At 33.3% G+C, this 26,650-nt stretch overlaps 1 protein-coding gene across 1 annotated transcript; it reads left to right on the plus strand.

The window, feature by feature from the left end:
- The first annotated feature begins 10,701 nt into the window (after window positions 1–10,701).
- Window positions 10,702–12,133, plus strand: LOC132054129 (uncharacterized). Its single transcript, XM_059446190.1, has 2 exons — window positions 10,702–11,033; window positions 11,557–12,133. The coding sequence occupies exons 1-2, from the start codon at window positions 10,702–10,704 to the stop codon at window positions 12,131–12,133; spliced, it is 909 nt and encodes a 302-aa protein (XP_059302173.1).
- The last annotated feature ends 14,517 nt before the right edge of the window (window positions 12,134–26,650 follow it).

A 26,650-nucleotide genomic window follows, 5' to 3' on the forward strand; every position in this document is an offset into this window, starting at 1 on the left:
CATAAGTACAACTAAGACTCATTATATGTACATATGCTTTAAATGTCTTTGGTTGAAAACGTTCATTAGTAGATCTACAATCATGAGATAATTTTAGTAGACACTCTTTGTTTCTAAATCGTCTTCTCTTTGATGATAAGGTACTTTTATTTCCTTAAGTCTGGTACCTCTAGAGTAATTGTCATTCTTAGAGAAGAACACTACTGCAGACTAATCATCATAAGTTTCAGCGGCTTGGTAATGGCGTCGACAACCCCAAGTACTGAAATAAAGTTCAGCAATCATAAGCGTGAATAGTGACTTCAAACATAATGTCACAAATTTCACTTCCATTCTTAATAATATAATGACAGTTCACTTAACATTATTCCACGTTATTTTTCCTTCACATAATAGGAACAAATATTAAGTGTGGCTTTATTTGTTATATTTAACTGTCAAAATATTTGGTAAAGCTGAATCCGAGTATCCAATCAACTTTCATTATATTAGATCTCATATACATAAACATTTATCCCTTGTTTCTTTCAGGGACCACAACACTTTATGCATTTCATTCAAAAATTCTTTGAGAGAAAACTTTCATGCAAAATTACCAAATCATTAGCACCAAGTTATAGATTATCAACATATGGTTTAAATATAATCATACTCCCACTGATCTTTTGGTGTATTCACCGATTAACGGTACTTTTCTTAAATTCAAAAGATATTACAGTATTATTAAACTTAATATACCATAGTCATGAGATATATTTAAGCCCATACATTGACTGGTTAGTCCATATAAACTTTCTCCTCAAGGTTTACATTAAGAAAGGCAGTTTTCACGTCCATTTGGTGTAACTCTAAATCATAATGAGCCACCAAAGCCATAATAATTCTTAACGAGTCTTTCTTTGAAACGGGTGAAAAGTTCTCTTTATAATCAATGCCTCCTTTATGAGTATAACCCTTGGAAACAAGTCTAGCTTTATATCGTTCAATAATGCCATTGAATCACGTTTGGTCTTAAAGACCCATCTACAATCGATTCTTTTAGAACTTTCTGGCAATTTAACGAGCTCCCAGACTATGTTGTATCCATGGATTTTAACTCTTTTGTCATGGCATCAATCCAGTTATCAGGCTCAGTGCTTTGTATGGCTTGTGAAATGAAACCCGATCTTTTAAGTCCAGAGTCAAAAATTTGACTCTTGTAAATTAACCACATAATCATTTTTCATTTGTGCCAAATATTTATGAGTTAGTTCCTTCCTGGAGCGTTTCATTCAAATGTTGTTCAATATTGTCAAAGTGTTCTTTGACAACAGGAAAAATATTTGTTATTGGTGTGGAAGTAGGCACATTCATGGTTAATGGAACATTAATCCTCACCTCATTTATTTCCATACTTTGTCGTTCAACACTCCCACTAACTTCCCCATTTTCAATGAATCTTGTATTACCGATTTCAACAATTCTTGAGCTATGGTCCGGACAGTAATACCTGTACCCTTTAGATTTCTCTGGGTAACCAATAAAGTAACCACTTACTGTTCGAGAATCTAATTTAATATTTTTTTTCATGTGGATTATAAATTCTAGCCTCCGCTGGGCAAACCCGAACATGCAGATGCCTTAAACTAGGTTCCTTTCCAGTCCACAGTATTCAAAATGAGTCTTTGGAACTGCCTTACAAGGAATCTTGTTTAATAAATACACAGCGGTACTAAGAGCATACATCCACAAATATTTGGGTAACGAGGAGTTACTTATCATACTCCTAACCATATCCATAAGTGCCCGATTACACCTTTCTGTAACACCATTTTTTTGAGGTGTTCCGGCATAGTATACTGTGCACATATGCCATGTTCATCGATGAACTTTGAAAATGGACCCGTACATTGTCCCGATTCGTTATTTCTTCCATAATATTCACCATCTCTATCTGACCTAATGATTTTCACCTTTCTATCTAATTGCCTTTCAACCTCATTGACGTACACTTTGAGGGTGTCCATTGCTTGTAGGATTTTTCTTTCAGCAAATAGATATATCCATAACATGAAAAATTGTCTATAAAAGTGATAAAATATTTTTCTCCACAAAAAGATGAAAAATTAAAAGGGTCCACAAATATCGCTGTGTATAATTTCCAGAAGCTGGTGCTTCTTGTGGCACCTTTCTTACTATGCTTGGTTTACTTTCCCTTAATGCTATCCAAACATATATCAAGATCAATAAAATTTAGATTCGGGAGAATCTTATTCTTTACTAATTTTTCTAACCTTTCTTTGGATATATGACCCAAGCGTTTGTGCCACAAGTAAGCAGAACTTTCATCCAGTGAACTATGTTTAATTTCAATATTTTGATGAATAGCAAGAAGGGATTCAGAAAAACATTATCGAGTTTCAATTTATATAAACCATCAATAAGAACACCAAAATCATAAAGAATAGTAGTCTTATATAAAATGAAAGGGAAAAGTGTTCAAAACACACTTAAACTATGACCAAAGTTGCCATAACACACCTAAACTTTGCGGGGGTCCTATGACCCCCCTGAACTTATTTTTTGTGTATTATCTACGCTTTCAAATGGACAAAGTCACCCAAACTCGTTTGAGTGTATGCACGCGCTCCACTACGGAAATTTGATATTTAGCGACCACTTCTAACGAAGGGAGATGAATCCGGTCGTTATAAGTGCACTTATAGTGACCAAATTTTTTTCCAGTCGTTAGAGCTAATTTTTCTTTCAATTATCGTGCCTTTTGCTTTGTGCCTTTTGTGTTGAGTTTGTGATTGTTCAAGAATTTGTGCCTTTTTGCTTTCCTTTGTGTTGAGTTTAAAAGATTTAATTATTCTTCAATTGGGTATTTTCATTTCTCCACTTTCCAAAATTTCAAACCCAAAAAACTCCATTGTAACGACCAAATCAAACGGGTCTTTTTCGATATTATATAGGATTTGTGACATTGTCGACATTGAAAACATGATTAATCATAGTGGATTAAGATAGTAGAACTAGTAAACAAAACCTCCATTAGGGACGTCGAGTTTCGACTTGAAACTTTCAGATCTGGGTCTTCAAATTCCGAATTTGATGAATAAAATTCTTGAGTTCTTTGATTGTTTGAAGGCGAACTCGAGCTTAGAAGACGTACGGAACGTGAAGAAGAAGCTGAGCGACTCCATGGCTACACCATGAACAAAGCTTGAAGCTTCGAACTCGAATTTTTGGGTTCTTGCCGCAAAAGGAGCTATTTCTAGTGGGTGATATATCAAAAGAACAGGAACGTCGAGAGGAATTCGAATCGAAATTTGGTGATGTTTGGTTGAGATTTGAAGTGCATTAGGATCAAATTTCAGTCAATTCTCTATGAAGAAGATGAACAGTAATTTGCTGACCAGATTTTGTCAAAGTTGCCATAACACACCTGAACTTTGCGGGTTGCCATAACACACCTGAACTTTGCGGGGGTCCTATGACACCCCTGGACTTATTTTTTATGTATTATTTACACTTTTATATGGAATCTTACGCTCGAAAGAGAGTAGATACAATCGCTTGTACAGGTCACCATATAAAAGCATACAAAATACACAAAAAATAAGTACAGGGGGTCATAGGACCCTCGCAAAGTTCAGGTGTGTTATGGCAACTTTGGCCATAGTTTGAGTGTGTTTTGAACCCTTTTCCCAAAATGAAACATTCATGTCCAAACTTAAAATCAAATCCATAACATCAAGTCTTGAAAGAGAAATCAAATTCCTAAAATTGAAGGAATTTAAGGAGTCTGTAATAGATCAAGATAACGTCCAGTCCAAGATCAAGCAATAAGTCCTTGTGCCTTCAATTGGAATCTTTATATGACTTTTCACGAACAAGAAATTCTTATTTGAATTTGTGGTTCGGATCGTAATGAATCCCTGCAACATAGTCGATACATGAGTAGTTACACCAGAATCAAGCCACCAAGTATTATTAGAGACTTCCACTTAATTTGATTCGAAACATACAAAAGCACTAAAAGCACCTTTCTTTTCGAATCAAATTTTACGTTTCAGGCAATCTTTTTGATAGTGTCTTTCCTTTCTACAGAAACGACACACATCTGCCTTGAGTTCCTTATGAGCATCCTGTTGAACTTTAGCAGGTGCTTTCTTCTTCTTGAACTTGTTGGCCTTCACGTTAAGTCCTTTACCAGCTTCTAGACCCATGAGGTTAATAGAATGAGTTCCTTGTTTCTTAAGTCTTGATTCCTCCTGAATAAGCATACTGGACAATTCTTGAAATTCTACTTAATTTTAAGAGTAGTTAATTTCAAATTGTCCTTAGTGAAGAGACAATGAGTTCAGAATAACTGAATCAAGAAGGTGTCATCACGCCTTCATCCCAAGTGCGAACTCTTCACAAGATATCACTCATCTAGATGATACGATTTTATATACTACGCGACCCATCAAGCTTCATGGTCGTGATCAGCCATTAGTGTACCAGCGAGAGACTTTTCAGCAGAATGAAAACGTTCTTCCACAAACTTCAGGTATTCCACGCACTTTCTGTCTATGGAATCGTACTCTTAATGTTGTTGCAATAGTCATTCGCATAAACATAAGGCTCAATCTGTTAGAGCGTTCCCTTGCTTTATGGAAAGACTTATCATCCTTACTGCTCATATCGATGAATAGCGACAGTTTTTCTTTCGGAGCCAAGTCAAGATCCATCATACCTAAGTGGAATCGGACTTGTTCATGCCGTTCGAAGTTCAATCGTTGAACAACTTGTAATAGATGAAGCAAGCGAATGAAGAAGAATAGATGCAAAATAGAGACACAATAATATGGATTCAGCAAACAATAAAAGTAAATCGTAATTCTCCTTTGGGTAGATACTATGACACACAATCATAATTTAAATGCCATTTAATCTTTAATAGGAAATTAAATATTTTTAATCAAATGTATACAACATCTTTGGATATACAATATATATTTGACTAATAATATTAATTTACCTCATTGTATTCACTATTCATTGTATTCACTATTTCTAGCAATAGTGAAAGTAAATTATCCATTTATTTTCAATAATAGGCATTTGATTAGTTTAATGGACAAACAACAATATTTATATATGCACGTCTTTCACAAACATACTAGTTTGGGTGACTAACAAACTATGTAGACATTAATACATGCATAAAATAAATATACAACTTATGTACGTACATTTTAAACATTCTAGTTTGGCCACTTTGGTGACTAACAAACTATAAAACCATAATCATGTACATAATATAAACAATAAATAACTTTATGCATGTAAAATTCATAAACAATCTAGTTCTGTCACTTTGGTGACTAACAAACTATATAAACATAATACGTGCATAAAGTTAACATGGAGATAAAGTATGTGTAGACATTAAACATTCTAGTTTGGCCACTTTGGTGACTAACAAACTATATAACATTAAGCGCGCACATATCATTTATTATTTGGTACAATTCGGACCACTTCAATTTGTTGCACAATACAAAACAACCATAATTATCACATTATGTGAAACTTTAAACTGTAATTGTCTAATTTGTGCAAAATAAACTTCACTACTAGGGCTTCATTAACTTAATAGTCCAAGCACTTTAAGTTGTTCAATACCAATTTACTCTACTGCAAGAGGAATTCAACAGTAAACTTAAGCACTTAATTAGAGTTTTATTGGACAAAAATTCAACTTTCAAGGAATCATAAGAAATCAAACAAAATGATCACTAATGATTTTTCCACTGACGATATATTGGAGTAAATTTCCCCACGGGTTCATCCCCCGAACAATTAGATTCCCTTATATCAGTTGTTTGAGCAGAGGCGGACCCAGAATTTGAAGACGACGGGGCAACAACACCAAAGGCAGATGCACGTTATGTCACGCAACACCATCTTAAAATTTTACAACCATAGAACTAATGTACTAGCGTACAAATTAAATGGTATATCTGCATGAAACTCGTTCTACGGACTGGTGGTGTGGACATCCCTTTACAAGCAATAGGCTGTATGTTTGAAACCTGCCAACAACACCTTCTTTTTATGCATTTTTTTCAATTATGAACTAAAACGAAAATGCAAAATAAATCCCGCAGCCTAGGTTCGAACTCGGGTTGCGTGGCTGAGAACAAGGGCCTAAGGGCACGCTGGCCAACTGGACCACTCTAGTAGATATGCTTGAGGGGTCTTTTTAAATATATGATAGATATTTAAGGTACACACACACACACATATATAGAGTTTTTTTCGAAGTTACTATACAAAGTTTTTTTCGAAGTTACTATACAAAGTTTTTTTCGAGGTTACCGGGGGCACGTCCCACCTCTCGTAATACGCTAGGTCTGCCCCTGTGTGTGAGGCTTTACAACAACAACAAAAACATACCTAGTGAAATCCCACAACGTGGGATCTGAGAAGGGCAGAGTGTACGCAGACCTTACCCCTACCTCGGGAAGTCGAGATGTTGCTTCCGAAAGACCCTCGGCTCAAGAGAAAGCATGACAAAAAAAAAAAAAAGGTCTGATATGAATAAGTTATTCAAAGCAGTATGAAAATGAAAATAACGAAAGTGAATTAGCCATGATAAAGCAGTTTGAAAGAAGGAACAGTAACTACCACAGATAAGTGTGAGGCTTTACATATAAAAAAAAATCTTTTTATCTTTTCTAACTAATTGCATTTGTTTTTCCCACGTCATAAACTGTGTTCATGTATAAGTATTTGTTTTGTTTCACAAATTGATGGAAATATTCTTTCCAAAAAGAAATTATTATATTATGGAAGATTTTTAAAAGAAGTTAAAATTTAATCAAAAATTAAGGTAAACGAAACAGGAATTTGAAAATTTTAGTTGCTCAACTAGTTCAAAATTTAGAAAGGTCGTTACAGTAAAAAGGAGCTTCTGATAATAAAATAATGTTGAATTATTAGATTGTCCCACTGACGTTAATAGAGGGAATGAGAAATTGTATTCTATATATGGTATTGGATCATTCTCAACTCATGAGCTAGCTTCTTATATTAAATAGTATGGAAATACATTTCATTTGGACAATATAAAATTTTGGTTAATATAATTAAGGGGACACATTCAAAAGATACGACATGAAATAGAATTTTTTTTAAATTGTTCTCTCCATGCAATTAAAAGTCGACTGATTATAACGACATGAGGATATCAAAATTTTATTTTCCTGAATAACTTTTAAAACATGACGATTCTTTTAGCTGAAGTAATGCAGGAAAGCTGAGAAATGATTTTACATTGGGCTTCAGGCAACGTCACATCGACTTTCTTTTTTGGAGAGCCCAATTCTTGTAAATGGGTTTTGCAGCATATGACGGGTCACTCAAAGGCCCTGGTCTTTAATTTGTGTCCCTCAAATTCGTGGTCTTTAATTTTTGGCCGTCGCTAAAAATGTCTTGATTTCGGGTTTGAATCCCCGCTCAGTCAAAAATTTTAAAAAAAAATCGCAAGATAGAATTTGGATTCGCAAGACAGAGTTTCGCCTTCTGTACCTCAGGCAGAGTTTCAAACTCTACCTTAAGGCAGAGTTTTGCCTTCTATGCCTTAACGTAGAGGTTTGCCTTCACCAGAAGGCAAAACTTTTCCTTAAGGCAATTTTTTTTTTTTTTTACTTAGTTGGAATTTTACAAACCTCTGCCTTAAGGCCTAACTTTTGCCCGAATAGGCCTAAATTTGCTACAAACCTCGGGCTTGTGAAATTTCTTTTTTTTTTTTTTTTTTACTGAGCTTGGGTTTGAACCTAGAACTTCGAGGTATCAGGTGAAGGGAAAAAAATTAAAAACCACCAATTTGAGGGGCAAAAATTAAAGACCAGTGCCTTTGAAGGGCAATCCGAACAAAAACGCAGTTATGTTTTGCCCAACCATAAAATTATTTTATGTACTGATAGTGTAAAAGTTATTTACACAATTACGTCACTTAAAGAGCAATAAAGTAATTTTCATGTATATCATGTATGTTAGTGTGTGTACATGAAAATCTTTGTATGATGTGCATTATACACATGTAATATACATTGTCGAGATGATGCTTTTCAGGTCTGATTTCATATCTAAATTTTGACTTCATACTAATCTAAATCACCTCCAATTTTTCTTAAAGTTTGTATATAGCTTTGATTAGGTTCTCCCGGTGAATCCCGACCACACCCTTTTAAAAAGTTACTCAAAAGTTTTCGCATTCAAGTTTAGTTGTGATTTCACAATGAATTTTGATGAGATTTTTCACTGATGACTTGAGAGGAATTTTATGGTAGTAATTATGAAATTCGATGAATTCAGAGTTGATGGGACAATGGATGATCAAAGGAATCAATCCAAATTGTGATGGGTGTATAAATCTCGTATATTGCCAAAACTGAGATCTGGCTATCCTATATTACTAAAAATCTAATCTTTTACTAAAACCTTGCCAATAATTATTAGCTATGGTAGCTTACTCTTTTGAGTTATAGGAAGAAGAAATTGCACGGTTTTCCCTTCAAATGGGTTGGTCTTAAATTTTTGTCCTTCAAATGGGTTGATCCTTAACTTTTTCCCTTTAAATTCAAACTGATGCCTAGCAGGACATAAGTTCTTTAAAGGATACGCATAAATTTTGGGATATTATACAGAGAAAATATAACTTATGCCCCCGCGAAAGAATTATTTGTCTTCATGGGAAAAAATTAAAGACCAGCACAAAGTAAGGACTAAAGTGGAAATGACCCATATAGAAAAGTTGAGAAATGATTTTACATTCATTTTTTTGCACATATTGTCCTTCTTTTGGGGTGGTCTTTAATTTTTGCCTCTCAAATTGCTGGTCTTTAGTTTTTTTCCTTCTCTTAAAAAAGTGATCGAAAATACCCTAGGTTCTGATTTCAAACCCCCGCTCAGTCAAAAAAAAAAAAAAAAAGTTTCGCAAGCCAAGGCTTTGGGAAAAGTCTTTCTTATGCGACATGGGTTTCCTTAAGGCATAACTAAGGTTATGCCGGATTTAGTTATGCCGGATCCGCCATAGGTTGTCTTAAGGCATAACTAAAAGTCCGCTTTATAAGGCAACCTCTGCAGGATCCAGCAGAACTTTAGTTATGCCTTAAGGCAACCTGTGCCGTATAAGGCAGACTTTTCCAAAAGCCTTACCTTGCAATTTTTATTTTTATTTTTATGCCTAAGCCGGGGTTCGAACCCAGAACCTCAGGGTATTATAGGCGAAGGACAAAAATTAAAGATCAGCAATTTGAGGAACAAAAATTAATTACCACCCCGAATAAGGGCCATTCCTGCGAATTGCCCTTTTACATATGGGCTTCTCACATAACTCTTTTCTGGAGAGCCCAACTCTTGTAAATGGGTTTGGTCGTAGTCATATGCAACACCCAGTTGTGTTTTATCCAACTACAGAATTGTTTTCATGCAGTAATTGTGTAAAAAGTTATTTACATAATTAGGTACTTAAGATGTAATTACAAGTAATTTTATCTGATAGTATTGACTGGTAATCAAAAGTAAATAGAAAGTACACTACAAAAAAATTGATAATTTGCGGAGGCTGAAAGTTGCAATTCGCGGCGGTTTTAGCCTCCTTTAGCAAATAGCGGAAGTTAAAACCTCAGCGAATTGCAACTTTCAACCTCCACAAATTACCCTTTTTTTTTGTAGTGGTAAGTTGGTATAAAATGTTAAATTATATTGATGATATTAAATAATATACGCTAAAGTTCTAATAACCTTTTACATTATTAGAGTAATTATAAAATAAAGAACTTTTCCAAGCAGCTCCAAGTTCATGAATCTTAAACTTACCTCGTAATTCACCAACAATATCCTTGTTGAACTATGAAAAGATGAATGAAACAAATAAAAAACAAACTGAATATTCAAACATAGCAGATTCATAGTTAAGAAGAAACTCATAGGAATAATTCCCCAAACAATCTTAGTACTTTCCGTTAATTAATTTCCAACCTATATATTCCATGAATCTTAAACTTACCGCGTGATTCACCAACAATATCCTTGTTGAACTATGAAAAGATGAATGAAACAAATAAAAAACAAACTGACTATTCAAACATAGCAGATTCATAGTTAACAAGAAACTCATACGAATAATTCCCCAAACAATCTTAGTACTTTCCGTTAATTAATTTCCAACCTATATATTCCATGAATCTTAAACTTACCTCGTGATTCACCAACAATATCCTTGTTGAACTATGAAAAGATGAATGAAACAAATAAAAAACAAACTGAATATTCAAACATAGCAGATTCATAGTTAACAAGAAACTCATAGGAATAATTCCCCAAACAATCTTAGTACTTTCCGTTAATTAATTTCCAACCTATATATTCCACTTCATTACATACTATACAATTCCTCTATTCCCTAAGTCCAATATTGCCTTATATTACTAACAAAAAATCAAGAACAACATTATGGGTTCCATTTATTCTCATGATTCACAAAGAAATAACAATACTTGTTATCGCGTTTATGTCTCATTCTGTGGCAAAATTTGTAGTACTCCTAATGTTAACTTGTCGAATTGGATATCATGTTACTATCCTTCGACAAATTCATGGAGTACTCGTATAACGTCGATTCCAGGCCTTCTGGAGAACCACGTCCTGAAGGATTTCGCGATGGTTGTCATTGGAGAGACAATTTTTGTAATTGGAGGACGACAATGTTACAAGGATGTAATTGGTAATTCTGAAACTAATAACGTTCACGAAATCGAAATAGAAGTTGTTCCTTCGGTGCTTAAGTACAATGTTGGTACTGATTCTTGGACTAAATGTGCCCCTTTAAGAACTCCAAGGTTTAGTTTTGCATGCATGGCTTCTAAAGATGGCAAAATTTATGTAGCTGGTGGACAGACATCATTAGATGGTGCTATGGGTACCTCTTTGGCTGAGATCTATGACCCTGTCCTAGATGAATGGAAACAACTCCCTAACATGAGCACCATGAGGTACTGTTGAAGCGTGTGATTATCTCATCCTATAATTTAAGCTGTTACGGAGAGCGTAAATTTAATATTTATATTATTTGTGCCTCAAAACTCCCCTTCACGGGTGAGCCTGATTCTTTTTCATTGGTCAAATACGTGAATAATTTTTAAAAGTTTCTACACTATACAACAGCTCACAACAAAAAATAACCTTATTGTTTATTTTTACAAAATTTAGCCAGTATAATTTGTGTATAACCAGTGTGTATACACTACACGATATTCATACACTTGTTATACACTATGTATACACCAACGACACTTACAAATAGTTATATAGACGGGGTGGAAAATTTTAAGCCGTCTAACTAGAAATTTTAAGAATCCTATTTTTATTTTATTTTTAATTTTTGGGCGATGATGAGATTTCAACTCAAAACCTCTTGCTTGCTTCGATAATTGTGTAACCATCTTATTTAAAAACTTAAAATTATTAGAAAAAGAGCTCATCCTTTAATTACTTGATTATATAACATCTCCACAGGTACAAATGTGCTGGTGTGTCGTGGCAAGGGAAATTTTATGTGGTCGGGGGATTTGCCAGAAGAAGAAATACTGACACTCATCAAGGACCGTATATCATGGAAAGAAGTTCCGCCGAGGTATACGATCCGGAACACGACACGTGGAATTACATGGCGAGGATGTGGGACCTAGATGTGCCACCTAATCAAATAGTGAATGTTGATGAGAAGCTCTTTAGCTCAGGTGATTGCTTAAATGCATGGAAGGGACATATTGAGTCCTATGATGGGAAGCACAATTTATGGAACATTGTGGATGGTTCAAGTTCACCAATCTCCATATTAGATGACACTGAAAAGAATTGGCCAAATTTGGAAAGAATGTTTTGTACCATGGCTCCTATAGGGACAAAGTTGTACTTTTTGGCTGGTTATAAGATTATGTTGGGGGATAATACATCAAGAACAAGAAGTGAGGTACATGTGTTTGAAACAGCAACTAGTGGCAATGGATGGAGAAGTTTAATTGAGCCAATAGAGGAAGAAGGGGAAAAGGAACTTTGTAGCCATTCTTGTGTTATGAAACTAAATATTTGATTATTCATCCTGGCCTATTTGCACTATTACGGATATGAAAGATAATGATTAATATCGGATTCAATTGTTAATTGTTTGTGTCTCTATCAGAAATGGAGTTGTCGACTATCGATAGATTGAAGGCAAAGGTTGCATTGACTTTTCTTTCGAGATACATATGATTTATTAGTTAATTAAATTATTAAATTATATTTGTAATAAGTTATTTACAATATTTTGGCCTATTTGACTTGTTAGTTTGGGTTGATGAGCAGGGGCGGACCCACGTTGAACGAAGGGGTGTCAAGCGACACCCCTTCATCGAAATTTTTTTACTAAACATATATATTAATAGTTATACTATGCATAAATGATATATTGAAAGAAATGACACCCCTTGAAACTAAATGCCATTTGGCGTGTTGGTTCAGCTCCCGATTTTGCTCTTTAAAGTTTGATGTTTGAACCTGAATGCGAACATATATCTGGAAAATATAAGCTCTTTACTTAAAAATTGTTGTTACCTTTTCTAGCCTAAAATTAGACTAAACCAATGGATCAAGGCAATCTCTGGCTTTTAAACGTGATAATTAATATATTTTGTCTTTATTCTATAAATAGCAACACCGCTTATTAAAAAACCTGCGTACGCCACTGTTGATGAGTATATATTGATCTTAAGGTTATATTTCATGTCTTCTCAAACATTTACTTTTTATTATTTTCAAGCGTTGTCAACCTATATATTGTATGTAAAGATATTGTTTTTTATACAAATAGTATTTATACACCTATATGGAAGAAAATGTTTTTGCAAAGTGATTTCATATAACACGGCTTACTAAAAGTTGTCTCCGTTACTGGACTTCTGAAACACCTTCTTTTAATTAATACTCTTTTTTTTAAAGAAGTCAGGATTAATTCTGCTTTTGATTGAATATTTGTGTCAAGGAAGTAAAACATATAACTTTATTAATCTACATTGCAAAAATGTTCTCATTTTAAGATACGTAACAATTAGCATGTGTTATCATAATTAGGGATGGAACTTTTGTTAAAGCTGATTGTACCACCCACAACTCTGCTTATCCAGTACTTATTTAGATGATAATATATAGTACAATAATTTATGAATTAGTATATCTTTGTAGTTCTTTTAATTAATTGGTAGCAGCATTTGTACTATGCATCCACTGACATTGGTCGAATTTGGAGAGGAAATCGTAAGTAGTAGTAGCAAAAAGTGCTTCATTTTTTTAAAGAGAAAAGGAGAACATAGATATAGAGGGATGTACACCTTGTGAATACTAAACAAAAAATCTTTAGACAAGCACATAATAGTACCTATATCAAGTCAAAGAGCATTATGTCCCATGGGGGTCTTTTTATTTTTATTTTTTGTGCAATATGGAAAAACAAAAAAAGATTTTAAAATCATTCATAAGCAACACGACTTAAATCTGTTACGAGACGCAACTTATGTCCTTAAATGCATAACTACATAATATCAAAGCCTCTTCATGATTGTATTCTTCATTTTCTAGAAACGACATAGTGGTTTACCTCCAACCAGACATATGTAGTCGTGACCCTATTAGCCTCGAACAAATAACTACAATCTTCAATATTAGATCTAAGTGAATGATCCTGTTATCTCTTCGTAAGGGTCTTACCACTGAAACATTGAAATCTGTCTATATCTATCTGTATAGAATAGGAGAGGCAAAAGCGTAATACGATGACAAGTGTCATCACCACAAAAAATGAAATTTAAAAAAAAAAAATCAGAATTCAAAAACTGCAAATATGTAATTATAACAAAAAACGAAATTAAACAAAAAAACTAACAACTGCCACTTTAAAAACTGTCAAAGTGTAACCAGCACTTTGAAAACTGCCTATTTGAAAACTGCTACAGTGTAATCACCATAATAAAAAGCCACATGGTTTTCATTTTTAGAAGGAAAAAAAAAAAAAAACGAAAAGGATTAAACAAAAAAAAAGAAAAAAAAAACGAAAGAAAAATTAACTAACCCAAATCCCTTGCCACGTATGTTAACTCCCCCCTGCAGTTTTGAAAAAAAATGAAATATTTCCTTTCGTATGGACCTGTTTATTGTTCATAATCTTTTTCCTTTTCCACTCAAGAAAGAATCTTTTCAGTGTTCTTAATATCTTTGTGAAGCTACTTCAAGAACTTGTGTTTTCTAACATGGGCAAACATGCATGAGGAATCCTTTCAAGTAGAAACTGACCGGGAAAGACGTCACACAGGTTAGATTTGAAGCTATTTTTTTATGGCATTAGAGCATCTATTTGTTTTTTCTTTTTTCCCGGTAGTATAACCTTACATACAAACATTAGAAATTAAATATCCCAAACATACATTTAAAGGGGTAAAGGAAAACGAGGAAAAAATAGAGATAAGTTTACTATTAAATGAAAAAATATACTATAATTGATAAAATACAACAACATACCCACTGAAAATGTAATAAGTGTTACCATCATACCCATAGAAAGATGTTATGTTTTGAGTATTGATTAAAAGGAAAAAAATGTCATAGAAATTGGGATGGAAAAAGTACGAGATAAAGCTAAAATAAAATACAAATTCAATAATTAAAGAATTCTACACAATAAGTTAAGCTATAAAACTGAAACTCTTATGTAGGTGTATTCAATAATTAAAATTATAAATCAAAATTTTACATTAATACTAAAGAGAATGAAAATATAAGAAATATTTAACAATGACAAACTTCGAAGCAACATATTAAAAATATAATAAAATTTCGCATGTATGAAATCAAATGACAATTCAAGTTTAATTGCAAATTGTATAAATATTGTGAATTGAAATATTTTATAATATTATGATGGGGCTTGTGGATAAGTCAGTTCTTATTTGTTATCAATTAATATTCTTTCTCGATTTGAAAAATATAAAATATAGTTAAAATAATTTAATTTTTATAAAAGTAAGATACAAAGCTGCTATTATCGATTTTTATTATTTATCGCGTATCGCGAGGGTTCTAATACTGGTATATATAAAATTCGAGACAACAACAATTTTGAGTTATATTAAATCATTAGAGTCTTCTATAATTTGGCCTCATTTCTAAAATGGCCTCTATTCGATAGATATTCGCTAATATTTAAGTGCAATATATTATTTTCGTTTTTCATTCGATGCTAGACACTAATATTAGGATTTCAATTAATATGTATTCACACTGCGCAAGACTCATCAATAAAAACAAAAATTTAATCACTTTTTTATCCGAATAATTTTCTACACTCAAAATTCAAATTTAAGACTTAATCATAAGGGCAAAGAAATTTATTTATTCTACCACAATCGTCTATGATTATTCAAGAATGTTTAGGCATCAATGAGGGTTTTCTTTTTTTCAACATCAATGAGGGTTTTGGCTTGTTATAAATTGTCAAAGCATGAAAAGAAGAGAAAGTAAAGTCAGTCATGAGCGCAAAATTTGACCGGATCACGTGACCCGACTTGCACGGGTCTCTCGTCTTTTTCTCTTGTGGTCCAATCCTGCATGTGATTCTTTCCTTAAACCCACGCTCACTCCACTTATTTCTCTATTTTTTTAAAATAATTTTGTTTAAATTTACATTTTTCATATGTTAAAGATAAAATAGTTCTGAAAATACCCCACGATGGTAGGTATAAGGTTCGCATACATTCTACCCTCTCCAGATTCACTTATAAAATTACACTGAGTATGTTGTTGTCATAACATTTATATGGCTATATGATTTTAGAATATGTTATCTTAGACATGTCATAACATTTATGCGCCATAAAACTTGTCATCAAGGGTGTGTTTGTATGAAGGGAAACATTTTTTAATTCTCCCGTTTGGTTGTCCAAAATATTTAAAAATATATTTTTTACAAAAACAAGTATTCTAAAAATTAGAAAATAACTTTCTAAATGAGGTAAGGAAAAAGAGTTTTCGTAAGTGACATCTCACGCTTCTTCCCCACCGCCCAACACCCAACCCGGCCTCACGCCTTCTAACCCTGCCCCGTAGTATTTGCCATGATTATAGATAAATACTTTTGTGACAATATTTTTTACTTACTCACCAAACACCATAAAATAAATAAGAAAATTATTTATTTTACAGAAAAATACTTTTCTTCATACCAACCACAATCTTAAAGTAAAATGGAATTGTTTCCTAATTTAGAAAGAGGTCATCCTTCTTTTAACAAACTAAAAGGAAATTAAGTCAAGTAAATTAAAGCGAGAGAGTTTTATTCCCTTTTCCCGCTCTGCTTATATGTCAATTGTAGACATTTTTAAAATTCATCTTGGATTTATTCAACGGAAAAGGCTCAAATATGCCATCGAGCTAAGAAATACTCATTTTTATGCCCTCGAAACAAGTCGATAGTTTAGCTCGTTTTATGTCGTCGAAGCATATGAAATGACTCATTTATGTCGAACTATAGAAATGGCTCGTTTTATCTTATTCATCAATAGTTTGATTAATTTGTCATTCCATTACTCGTTACTAAAATGACTCATCATACATTTTTAACGTGGATTTTATAATACGAGATATGACACGTGGCCTTCAATTAGAGGTCTCGTCGTTTAATTAAACCGGCCTAATTTTAAATATCAAATTAAGAAAAATCCCCCATACTCCCCGCCCACCCACAATCATAATCTAGTTACGCGGTACCGTGTCATATATATGATATTGTAAAACCATCTTTAATGAAATATGGCATGGATGAGTCATTTTGGTAACAGACGATGGCATAAATGAGTCAAACTGTTGATGAGTGTATAAATAGACCATTTCCTATAGTTCGATGGCATAAATAGGTCATTTCGCTATAGTTCGATGGCGTAAATGAGCAAAACTGACAATACGAGTGGCATAAATGAGCCATTTCCGATAGTTCAATGGCATATTTGAGTCTTTTCCGTTTATTCAATCCCCTTCCTCAAAAAAGAACTATCAAGTGTCTGCAATCAGCACTACGATCATTTTTTGGGTTGATTTCTCATATGATCACTCAACTAATAATTATTATATCAGAAAGTCGTCTTCTTCTTCTTTTTTTTTTTTTTTTTTTTTTTTTTTTGAAGAAAATTAAAATCAAGAAAAAAAAAGACTTTAAGAGATAAGAACAGTAAGTTTGAGTGATCACCTGAGCAATCTAACTCTCATTTCTTTCGTCCATCAAGAGAAAGGAAAAAAAATAAGGCCAAATGGGAAAATAATGTCAAAGGTGACTAGGTGAGGAGGAGAATCAGAAAAGCAGGAGGAGGAGCGGCAATTGTCTATTTTCTGATATTGCAGTGTGCCATAAGAAGACAATTGTAGAGACGACAAGGAAACATGAGAGAGATGGATCACTCTTATTAATAATGCACCTGTCACCGTAACCTTAAACAGTTCTAGGTTGGGATGCTCATTTGTTGTTTAATTAGCAGATAATTTTGTATTTGTCTCTTTTTATATACCAAATTTTATTTTCTCTTTATTTTCTCAATATAATTTGCCGAAGGGCTTGTAGGTGTGGAGAGCGAGTCGAGCCTAACTGGGTTTACTATAATATCGAGGCGAGCCAGGCTTATTACATTGTTTGATTATGTCACATCAAACTTAGTAACTATTAAAAAGCCTTAACGTATTATCCTTGTTTTTTTAACATTGTCTTATTACGAGAATGGGTTGAGTTTCTGATCAATATTGAATGGTCATTCATAACTTTGTTTGTTTTCTTTGAACCTAGATTTTGATCTCCAGTCTTCTAGGTAGAGTTACCGGCATGATGACTTGTCCTCGGCCATAATCTCATCCCCCTTGATGATTTCAACTACCTTTTTAGTTAAGTCTTTTGTAAGCAGATCCAACACAGTATCTCTTGACTTTATGTAATCAATCGTGATAATTCCTCCAGATGTCTAACGGTATTATGTCTATGTCGTGTATGACTATATTTTCCGTTATACAAAACGCTCTCACCCTTTCAATTATTGTTTGATTATCAAAATGTATGCCTATAGGTACAAATGATTTGAGCCAAAATGGAATTTCTTTCAAGAAATTCCGGAGCTATTCAACTTTTTCACCGACATTGTCTGAAGCTATAAACTCATACTTCATTGTAGAAGGGGTGATGCATGTCTGTTTGGACGATTTTTAGGACACTGCTCCTCAACCAATGATGAAAACATATCCACTTGTAAACTTAGTTTTGATTGACCGACCGATCAAATTTGCATCACTATTCCCCTTAATAACAGTGAGATGCTTATTTTATTGCAAAGTAGAGTTTTGTGTATGTTTCAAATATCCTAGGACTCGTTTCATGCCATTAGATCCAGTGACTTTCATCTGGATTATTCGTGTATCAATTCAATTCACTTATCAAACGTTATATCTAATCGTGTACAAGTCATGATGTACGTCAAGTTCTCCAACACTTGAGCGCAATCCAATCGAGATTTACTTTGACCTTTATTTTCTGCAAAAGCAAGATTTACATCTATTGAGTATTTGAAACTTTGAGCCCCCACTATAATAGTCTACTGGTGATCCTTGTTTTATAGTACACTTATCTTTTCTTAACCATTTCTGAGTATAATTTTAATTTTTGTGTATTTTTAGCGGCTCCATAAATACTGTGAGTAGTATAAAGTTTATATGAGTAAAGATGTAAGATTTGATCCCTCGTTGAAACTTGATATGTATAATTCACATTCAGTGGCAGAACCAGGATTTTACTTAGTGGGTTCAAAAATAAAGAAATAAGCACACGAAGAAACTAAAGGAATTAAACATCTACTATGTATACATAAAAAATAATTTTAACTTCATATATCTGGGAAGAAATTTTTATCGAAGGGGGTTTGGATCCAGCCTAGGTCCTCCCCTGTTCGGACCGTGAACTATTTTATATTATGATATGCTTGACTTGGTGATGTTGGTACATATTGTTACAATTGTTGTTGACGCGGTAGTTTTATAGAGTGCACGTCGAATAGGTTATGAGACTAGTTAAGGGTTCGTTCGACAGGGTAGACATTGCTGAATTTCGATCATGCAGCCTTGTAGTTTTGGCGCATATGTGACCAGAGGCGGATTCAAGGTTTGGAGGTTCCGGGTGCCACTTTATCATAAAAATTAATGTATTGGAATTTACATGGTTCAAATAGAGTAAGCTTTTAATCGGTTTGATCAATTTTAGGTTGCCGTTTAGATTATTTGTCTTTTCGGTTACATAGACAAATATTTATTCAAATATTATATAGAAAAAATCACACTCAGATCGATACATCAACTCAAGCTCCGAAGCATAATTTCTATAACATAAGGAAGATTTTTTTCCTAATCAACGTGAACCAAGACTCAACATACCCTTTTCTTTTATATTTTGTTAAACCATTTTTAAAAAATAACATGTAAAATTAAAGATAAGAAACAACAAGGGAAGAATAGCTGGTGCAGCAGGGAAAGATTATTAAAATTTTGACGAAGAGAGGAAAAATTTGGGAGAAGAGGAAAGGTTTGTTGGATGAATTCTTGTTATTTTATGCTTAAAATGATAAGGAAGAAAAATGGTAAGAATCCAGAGAAGATAAAAAAAGACTTGCTCATTTGTCTTTCCACTCATCGTGAACGTGCTTGCTTTTGTTAAGTAATACCAGACGGCGTATGCCTGTGCGCAACACTTTCGATTATAGTGTATCTATGCGTATGTAGTTGTATTTGAGTAGTGATAATATATATATATATATATATATATATATATATTTTATTTTGCTAATAAACATACATAAGTTTGCACTGTTTTTATGCATATATATATATATATACACACACTATGTTCAAAACACGATTAATATTGTTGACACCCAATTTTGTCCCGTCTTCCCTAAATATTTATTTACATTTCTACTATTTTTGGTAATTTAAGCAACAATTATTTATATTTTTACTATAATTATTAGCTCTTATTAATACTGGCGTTCATTATCCTGTTGCAGTCACTATTGTTATTTTATTACTGTCACTAATATTACTATTATCGTTATTATTATTATTGCCATTTTTTACCAGTATTATCATTATCATCATCATTATTATTATTATTATAAGTCGCAGTTTTTATCGTTTCAGCATTTTTACCGGCTTATGCGCACGCATCGCATTTATTCTCGCGCAATTAAATAATAGTGTTTATTTACTATTTGATTTCAAATATATTATCGCACGGCTATTACGACGTCATTTTATTTTATCTGAGTACTAACAAATACATACTTTTATATGAGATAATATTTTAACACATGTTAGCATATAATTAGTCAAAATGGGTCTTTTTACTTAATTTAGAAGCCTACATTTTAATTCATCATCCCAATCATTTTAATTCACCCCAACCCAATTTTCAGACCAGCCCACGTTTTAATACCCAAATTACAAAAAGAAAATTGACCCAGTCCATTAAGCTCTTAACCCGGAAACCCGACCCGGCCCATCTCACATTTTAACCTCCTAAACCTAAAACAACTCATCAGCGCCCCACAACCCCCCCCCCCTTCCCCTTCTCTCTCCTCTCTCTTCTCTCTCCTTCACGCCACCTTCATCTCTCTCTCTTCACGCCTCTTCCTCCATTTTTAGCAAAAGCACAAATCCCTTTTAACCTTATACAGACTTTGCCTCCCCATTTCCATATCAAAACGTCCATATATCTGTTTTTCTTTGTCGTTGACAGAAAAGGGCCTTCCATTTTCTTGCTTCGAACAAAACAAATCCTTAAAGACCAGAGAAGATCAGCCCGTTTCGGGTGTACTGGACTAGAATCACATGACCATCTGCCCAAAAGCACTGTCAACGTTCAGTTTTGAACGGTGCATTTGACCCAATTTGAATCCGATGCTAGAAATCCCGCCCAATTGAAAACCCATTTTGGAACCGAACAAACCCTAACAAATCCGCTATAAATATTGGTTTTCGAAAGTAGAAGAGGGGTGAGTTTTCCAGCCGCCTCAAAACCCCTTGAAAATATTAAGTTCCGAATACCCGAAAATATTAAGTTGCAGTTCGTGGTGATAGTTCAAAAGATCGAATCGAAATACTCAAACAATTACTTCTTTTTCTCGCCTGTTTATTGTTGTTGCGAATCCGAGCCTCGCAAGCTCGGATTTGGTAGTCGTCGAGTGTAGATCGAAGACTCGCACCCATTTCGCTGCACCCAAAAAAGGTAATTCTCTATTCTTTATTTCTCTCTTGCATTTTCTGGTTACTCTGTTATTTTGGTTTATCATGCCGTGATTTCAAGTATGTTAGTTTAGTTAAGTTGTTCTAGTTTCGATAGACAGGTCTGTCTCTGGGATAGTCTGTTTGGGTGTTTTAAGCATGTTTAAGTAGAATAATGTAGTTCAGTTTGTTTGAGTATGTGAACAACTCTGCTCTAGTTAATTAATTCTAGTCTGGTAGTTCAGTAAATGTTTATATACTCGTTCATGATTGTTGCCTCAGTTGGTTTAGCTTCAGCTTAGCTTAGCTTAATAGCATTATGCTCATTCTTGTTTTAGTTGGTTAGTCTCGGCTCAGAAGTTAAAATATTTAGATGTTCATGCTTAGTATGGCTTAGCTCAAAGTTTTGCCAGTTGATTAGGTGTTAGTATGACAAACCTGTTTAAATTTCAAATGTTAGTTTGTTCACCTGAGATTTACTATGATACATCATGCCACACCAAATTAAATGTCTTCGCTTAGTTTTGATTCCCTTCTGTTGACTACTTTCTCGGAGTATGTTTTCCATGCAATTGTTTGTCTTAACTATATTATGCTGACTTTGTATTTTGGCAAAGTTTGTCATGAAATCTAAGTGGGTGCTTGGGTAGGTCTCTGTATTTTCATTTGGTAGTCCATCTCTGTGTTCGTGAAATATGTCTATGCCTTGTTTAAGTGTTACTATTTTATGTGAATCTGTGTTGAGTCAACTGGTCCAATCCAGCAGGTATGGGTATTAATTCAGTCTTCTTTCTTGTTAATTTGAAACTGCTCGGTGTAAAGTTTTAGGCAGTAGAGTGGAATAATAGCCTGGTCAAGACACTGCTGTTTCCTAAGTCTTGCTGTTTTAAGTCCAGTCTCCCTGTTCCCTTTGTCATCTGGGCATATCATTCATTTTGTATTGCTGTTAGATATGGTTCCTAGTTAGCTCGAATAGGGCAGTGACTCTAAATAGGTTGAGTGTGGTGTTGTAAAAATCTAAATCTGTTGAAACCTCCTTTAACTCGAGTTGGAGATTTGAAGACATAACGATCACCTTATTTTTGAAAGCAGCTATTCTCCCATAGGATTCTCTGTATGCAAGCATTCCTCTAAAACATGATCATTCCCCTTTTAAGGGGTACAAGTCAGTCGGGTTTGTGGGATTAAATGCTGTCTAGGCTTTAGCAAATGCTGAAATGACTCTTCTGGAAATGACTAAAATACGAACTGAGATGTGATGATATTCTGCTGTAGTTTTTTTTTGGTATTGTAAGCCACTGGCAGTGATGATATATGGCTATAAAATACCAAAGATATCGCCTTGTTAATATGGAAATGGAGTTGGACAAAGATACTAAAATGTCTTTCCTAGATTCGGTAGGTATTTTATAATATGCCATGCTTAGATTTGGTATGTGTTGTATGTAGCCAACCTGCCTAATCTATATGTTGTGTATCTCCGTAGGAGTGAAATAGGTTTTTAGCAGGTCCTGATTATGTGCATACCCATATATGAGCAACTATAGCCTGCTTCATATTAGTACCCCTTTTTATGTATGCTGCCAGTGTGCTTTATTTGGACCAATACCTGTATAAATATGCCAACATGTTTGGTTAAGGTTCGCGTGAACTCCGAATGTTGTAAGTATACCTTGGCTGAATCCAGTGTGTGTTTGAACACTGTAAATATAGTCAGTTTAAGTCCTGCTATGTTGTATGACGCAACATTTTTTTTACTTGGTCTTGTGTGTATCAAAAAATTACAAGTATGCCTTGCCTGGGTTATATCTATGCTGAGTCCTGTACGTTACCGCGTGAGTCTTATATGTTACTGCGTGAACAGATATGTCTTATGGAGTCGTATATATATGTGTATACATGAAGTATACTTAAACATACACCTTATATACATAATCCACTAGTCTGTTTTAAGTTTGCATTTTTATATGTTTGGCCTCACTTATTGTTTATATACTAATCCCTTTCCTCTCATTGTTTGCATGACCATTGCATACGAGTCCGAGGGACTCGTCTTCTTCCGCATTCAACGATGGGCTAAAGCCCAACGCAATCTCTCCCCGTGTCAACCCATCCACAACAAAATAAAAGGAATTTCTGGGCTAAGCCCAATAGCGGCAGCAGATCTACAGTGACCGGTCAAAATGGACCAATTCATTTAATTTCCTATTGCTGGACCAAGGCCCAATAGACAAATAAAGACGACGCCCAATCCAACGAGCAAATAGGTCCAATGGCCTCCAAGCGGGGCCGCCCATTCGATACTTATTACCCCTTTTATTTTATTTTGTGCATTTAACTTGTATTATGCCACTAACCCCTTATCTTGCTTTTATTTTCTTAATTTAGATTTAACCTTAGCAAACTAATGGGGTTTAGTTTAGTAGTGGGTAGTTAAACTGATAATTAATGCCATAAGCTTCACTCTCTTTCATTTTACGTTAAAATTATTTATAATACTTATAGTATTTATCTTCATTAGATTAATTGATTTTCAAAAGAGCATGACTTCATATTTGAGCTAAGGGAATCATGACTTATCCTTACTACTTTAAAATTTCAAACGTCACTAATATGCAAATATAAACTCTAGTATATTTTATAAATAACTCTTCAAGATTGAATTAATCACACATATTTTTAGCTAAGTATATTTAATAAGGAATGATAAAAGAGATAAAGAAAACTCACATTAGCTATTTTGATATATTCTCAAATCGCAAAATCAATTAATATCTCATCATTCGAGTTGTTTTAAATATTGCACAAACCGGCATTTTTCGCCTGCTTATATACAAATTATTATATTTCACAAATCTCATTTTTATAGCATTATTATATATTCTCTTTTAAAATCTTAACAGTATTTATAAATCTTACTTTAAATAGTATTTAAAGACATCTTTCATGCAACTTATTATTTTTGTAAATCCTATTTTTTAACAACCTTATTACATTTTTTTCTTCAAACTTTAGCAATATTTGTAAGTCATTTCTAACTTTAATTAATTAACCTAAGTTTGGCCGGATAACCGTAAGTTAACGGATCCTAAAGGATGCCTAACCCCTTTCCTTTAGGATAATATAGAACCCTTACCTAGAATCACACTGGTTAAGCAGACTATTAACGGAGGTTAGTTTTACCTTAAGTTAATAATTAGGTGCCCTAATTCACCTTAAAATCAATTAGGTGGCGACTCCTTAAAACAAATAAACAAATAGGGATCACCAAAATGTCATACTTTAATTTAACCCGGGTTAAAATGGGGTATGACAAATATAACATTGTAATTTGTGCTCCGTATCCAAAACTTTATTATATTAGTATTTGCTACAAATATAAAGTTTGCAAAAATTTATTAATACTTTTTAAAAGAGAAGACTTGTTTAAAAGGAAACTATTTTCCTTTCTTTGAGACAAAACAATAGCAATATTTAAGCATAAGTTGATACTTTGAATTTTAATTCGATTAATTTAAAGGTGTAAAATATTCTATTGTTAATATATGTAGATTGGACCTAAACAATACTTATTATTTTTTTTTATCAAATTTTGATTTGGATAATTCTAATTCTAATTAATAAATTAATTTTACATGTTTAAAACGAAACAAAGTAGAAATTTGATTTCTCTTTAAGATAAAACAATAGCAATATTTAAGCATCAGTTGATACTTTGAATTTTAATTCAATTAATTTAAAGGTGTAAAATATTCTATTGTTAATGAATGTAGATTGGACCTAAACAATACTTATTATTTTTTTTATCAAGTTTTGATTTAAATAATTCTAATTCAAATTATTAAATTAATTTTACATGTTTAAAATGAAACAAAGTAGAAATTTAATTTTCTATTTAAACGAAGAACTACTATTTTTAAATTTTTGATAAATATTCTTGGTTTAGCTCATTTTACTTGTCATGTTGTCCTTTGCACGGTTTTTTAAGAAAACGTCAATTAGAATTATAATTTGACTAATTTACCTTATTAATTATTTGATCTCCATTTAATATTATTTTTTCTTTTACGACATTAATCTCTTTTCACATTTATTAGAGTAAGGAAAAAAATGAAAAAGTAATTAAATTCTACCTTATTTTAAAATATAAATAAATAAACATAATAAATAAATGACATGGCGGAATAGCAAATACAACAGTTAAATATCTAGATTAGATCTCAGGCTAATATAAGAAAAGAAAGGAAATTGTATGGTTTGGCTATTTAACCTTTTGAAGAAAAGCAATAATATGTGGTCCATGTTTTTTGCTGTACAATAATTTCATTTGCTTCCACTAATGGGTTGATATGCATGTGGCAATGAATCCACCATTATTGACTTAATGGGGATACTTTGGGAATTACATGAATATTATTTAATTTTTTTAATATGGAGTTCACTTTTTTTTTTTTTTTTTACATGAGTTTGGAGATGGCGGGGTCCACTTTTTAAAAAAAAAATATTTCATGGTGTTTTTAGTATGGGGCCCAACTTTTTTTTTTAATATTATTTGGTGCTTTTAGTATGAGGCCCACCTTTTTTTTTATTTTTAAGAGTGATGATTGACGACGAAGCATGAGTAAAACCCATGCATCTATATAGTAGTAAAGTAAAGTAAAGTGATATTACCAAGTTCCTATGAGAAAAAAAGAAGGACGAAAAAGAAAGCCAGCAAAAATTGATTAAAAAACAAGGTCAAACTCCACGTAGGATCATCCTAAACATCTCACATTCTCATTGGGGGTATACGGTTAAACACTTAAACTCCATGCCGCTATTAGTTATGCTGGAATTTTTTTTAAAAGCGTAGGAGCCGGGTTCGAACCCGCGTCCCTGGGGCGGGATACACGGCGTCCTACCACTGGCACCATCGACTTCCTTTGTACTTCGGGTGGCATGATTAACCTTTATACGATAATTTGTATATACACATATATACATAGAGTTTCAACTGAGGAGTCCAGGTGGCGTGACACTCCCACGCTCCTACATAGATCCGCCCCTGTATGTGACAACAGTGTAATTAACTACCGTCAAACTTCTTTATAACAATCATCCTCTATAACAATATTTCACTATAACAATCAAGTTTTTTTTTTAATCTAATTTTTTATATTATGTTATATTACAGTATATGTTCTCCATAATAACATCTCGCTATTGCAAGCTACAATATATCAGAATAAATGATGCTGTTATAAAGAGGATTGACTGAACTCATATGTAAAAAGTATCA

This window comes from Lycium ferocissimum, chromosome 4 (assembly GCF_029784015.1).
Source record: "Lycium ferocissimum isolate CSIRO_LF1 chromosome 4, AGI_CSIRO_Lferr_CH_V1, whole genome shotgun sequence".
Lineage (NCBI taxonomy): Eukaryota > Viridiplantae > Streptophyta > Magnoliopsida > Solanales > Solanaceae > Lycium > Lycium ferocissimum.

Bases quoted from the DNA above. Each gene is read 5' to 3' on its own strand.
- LOC132054129 (XM_059446190.1), top strand. From the start codon at position 10,702: ATGGTTGTCATTGGAGAGACAATTTTTGTAATTGGAGGACGACAATGT. The intron at 11,034-11,556 runs GTACTGTTGAAG...ACATCTCCACAG, and splicing joins CCTAACATGAGCACCATGAG to GTACAAATGTGCTGGTGTGT.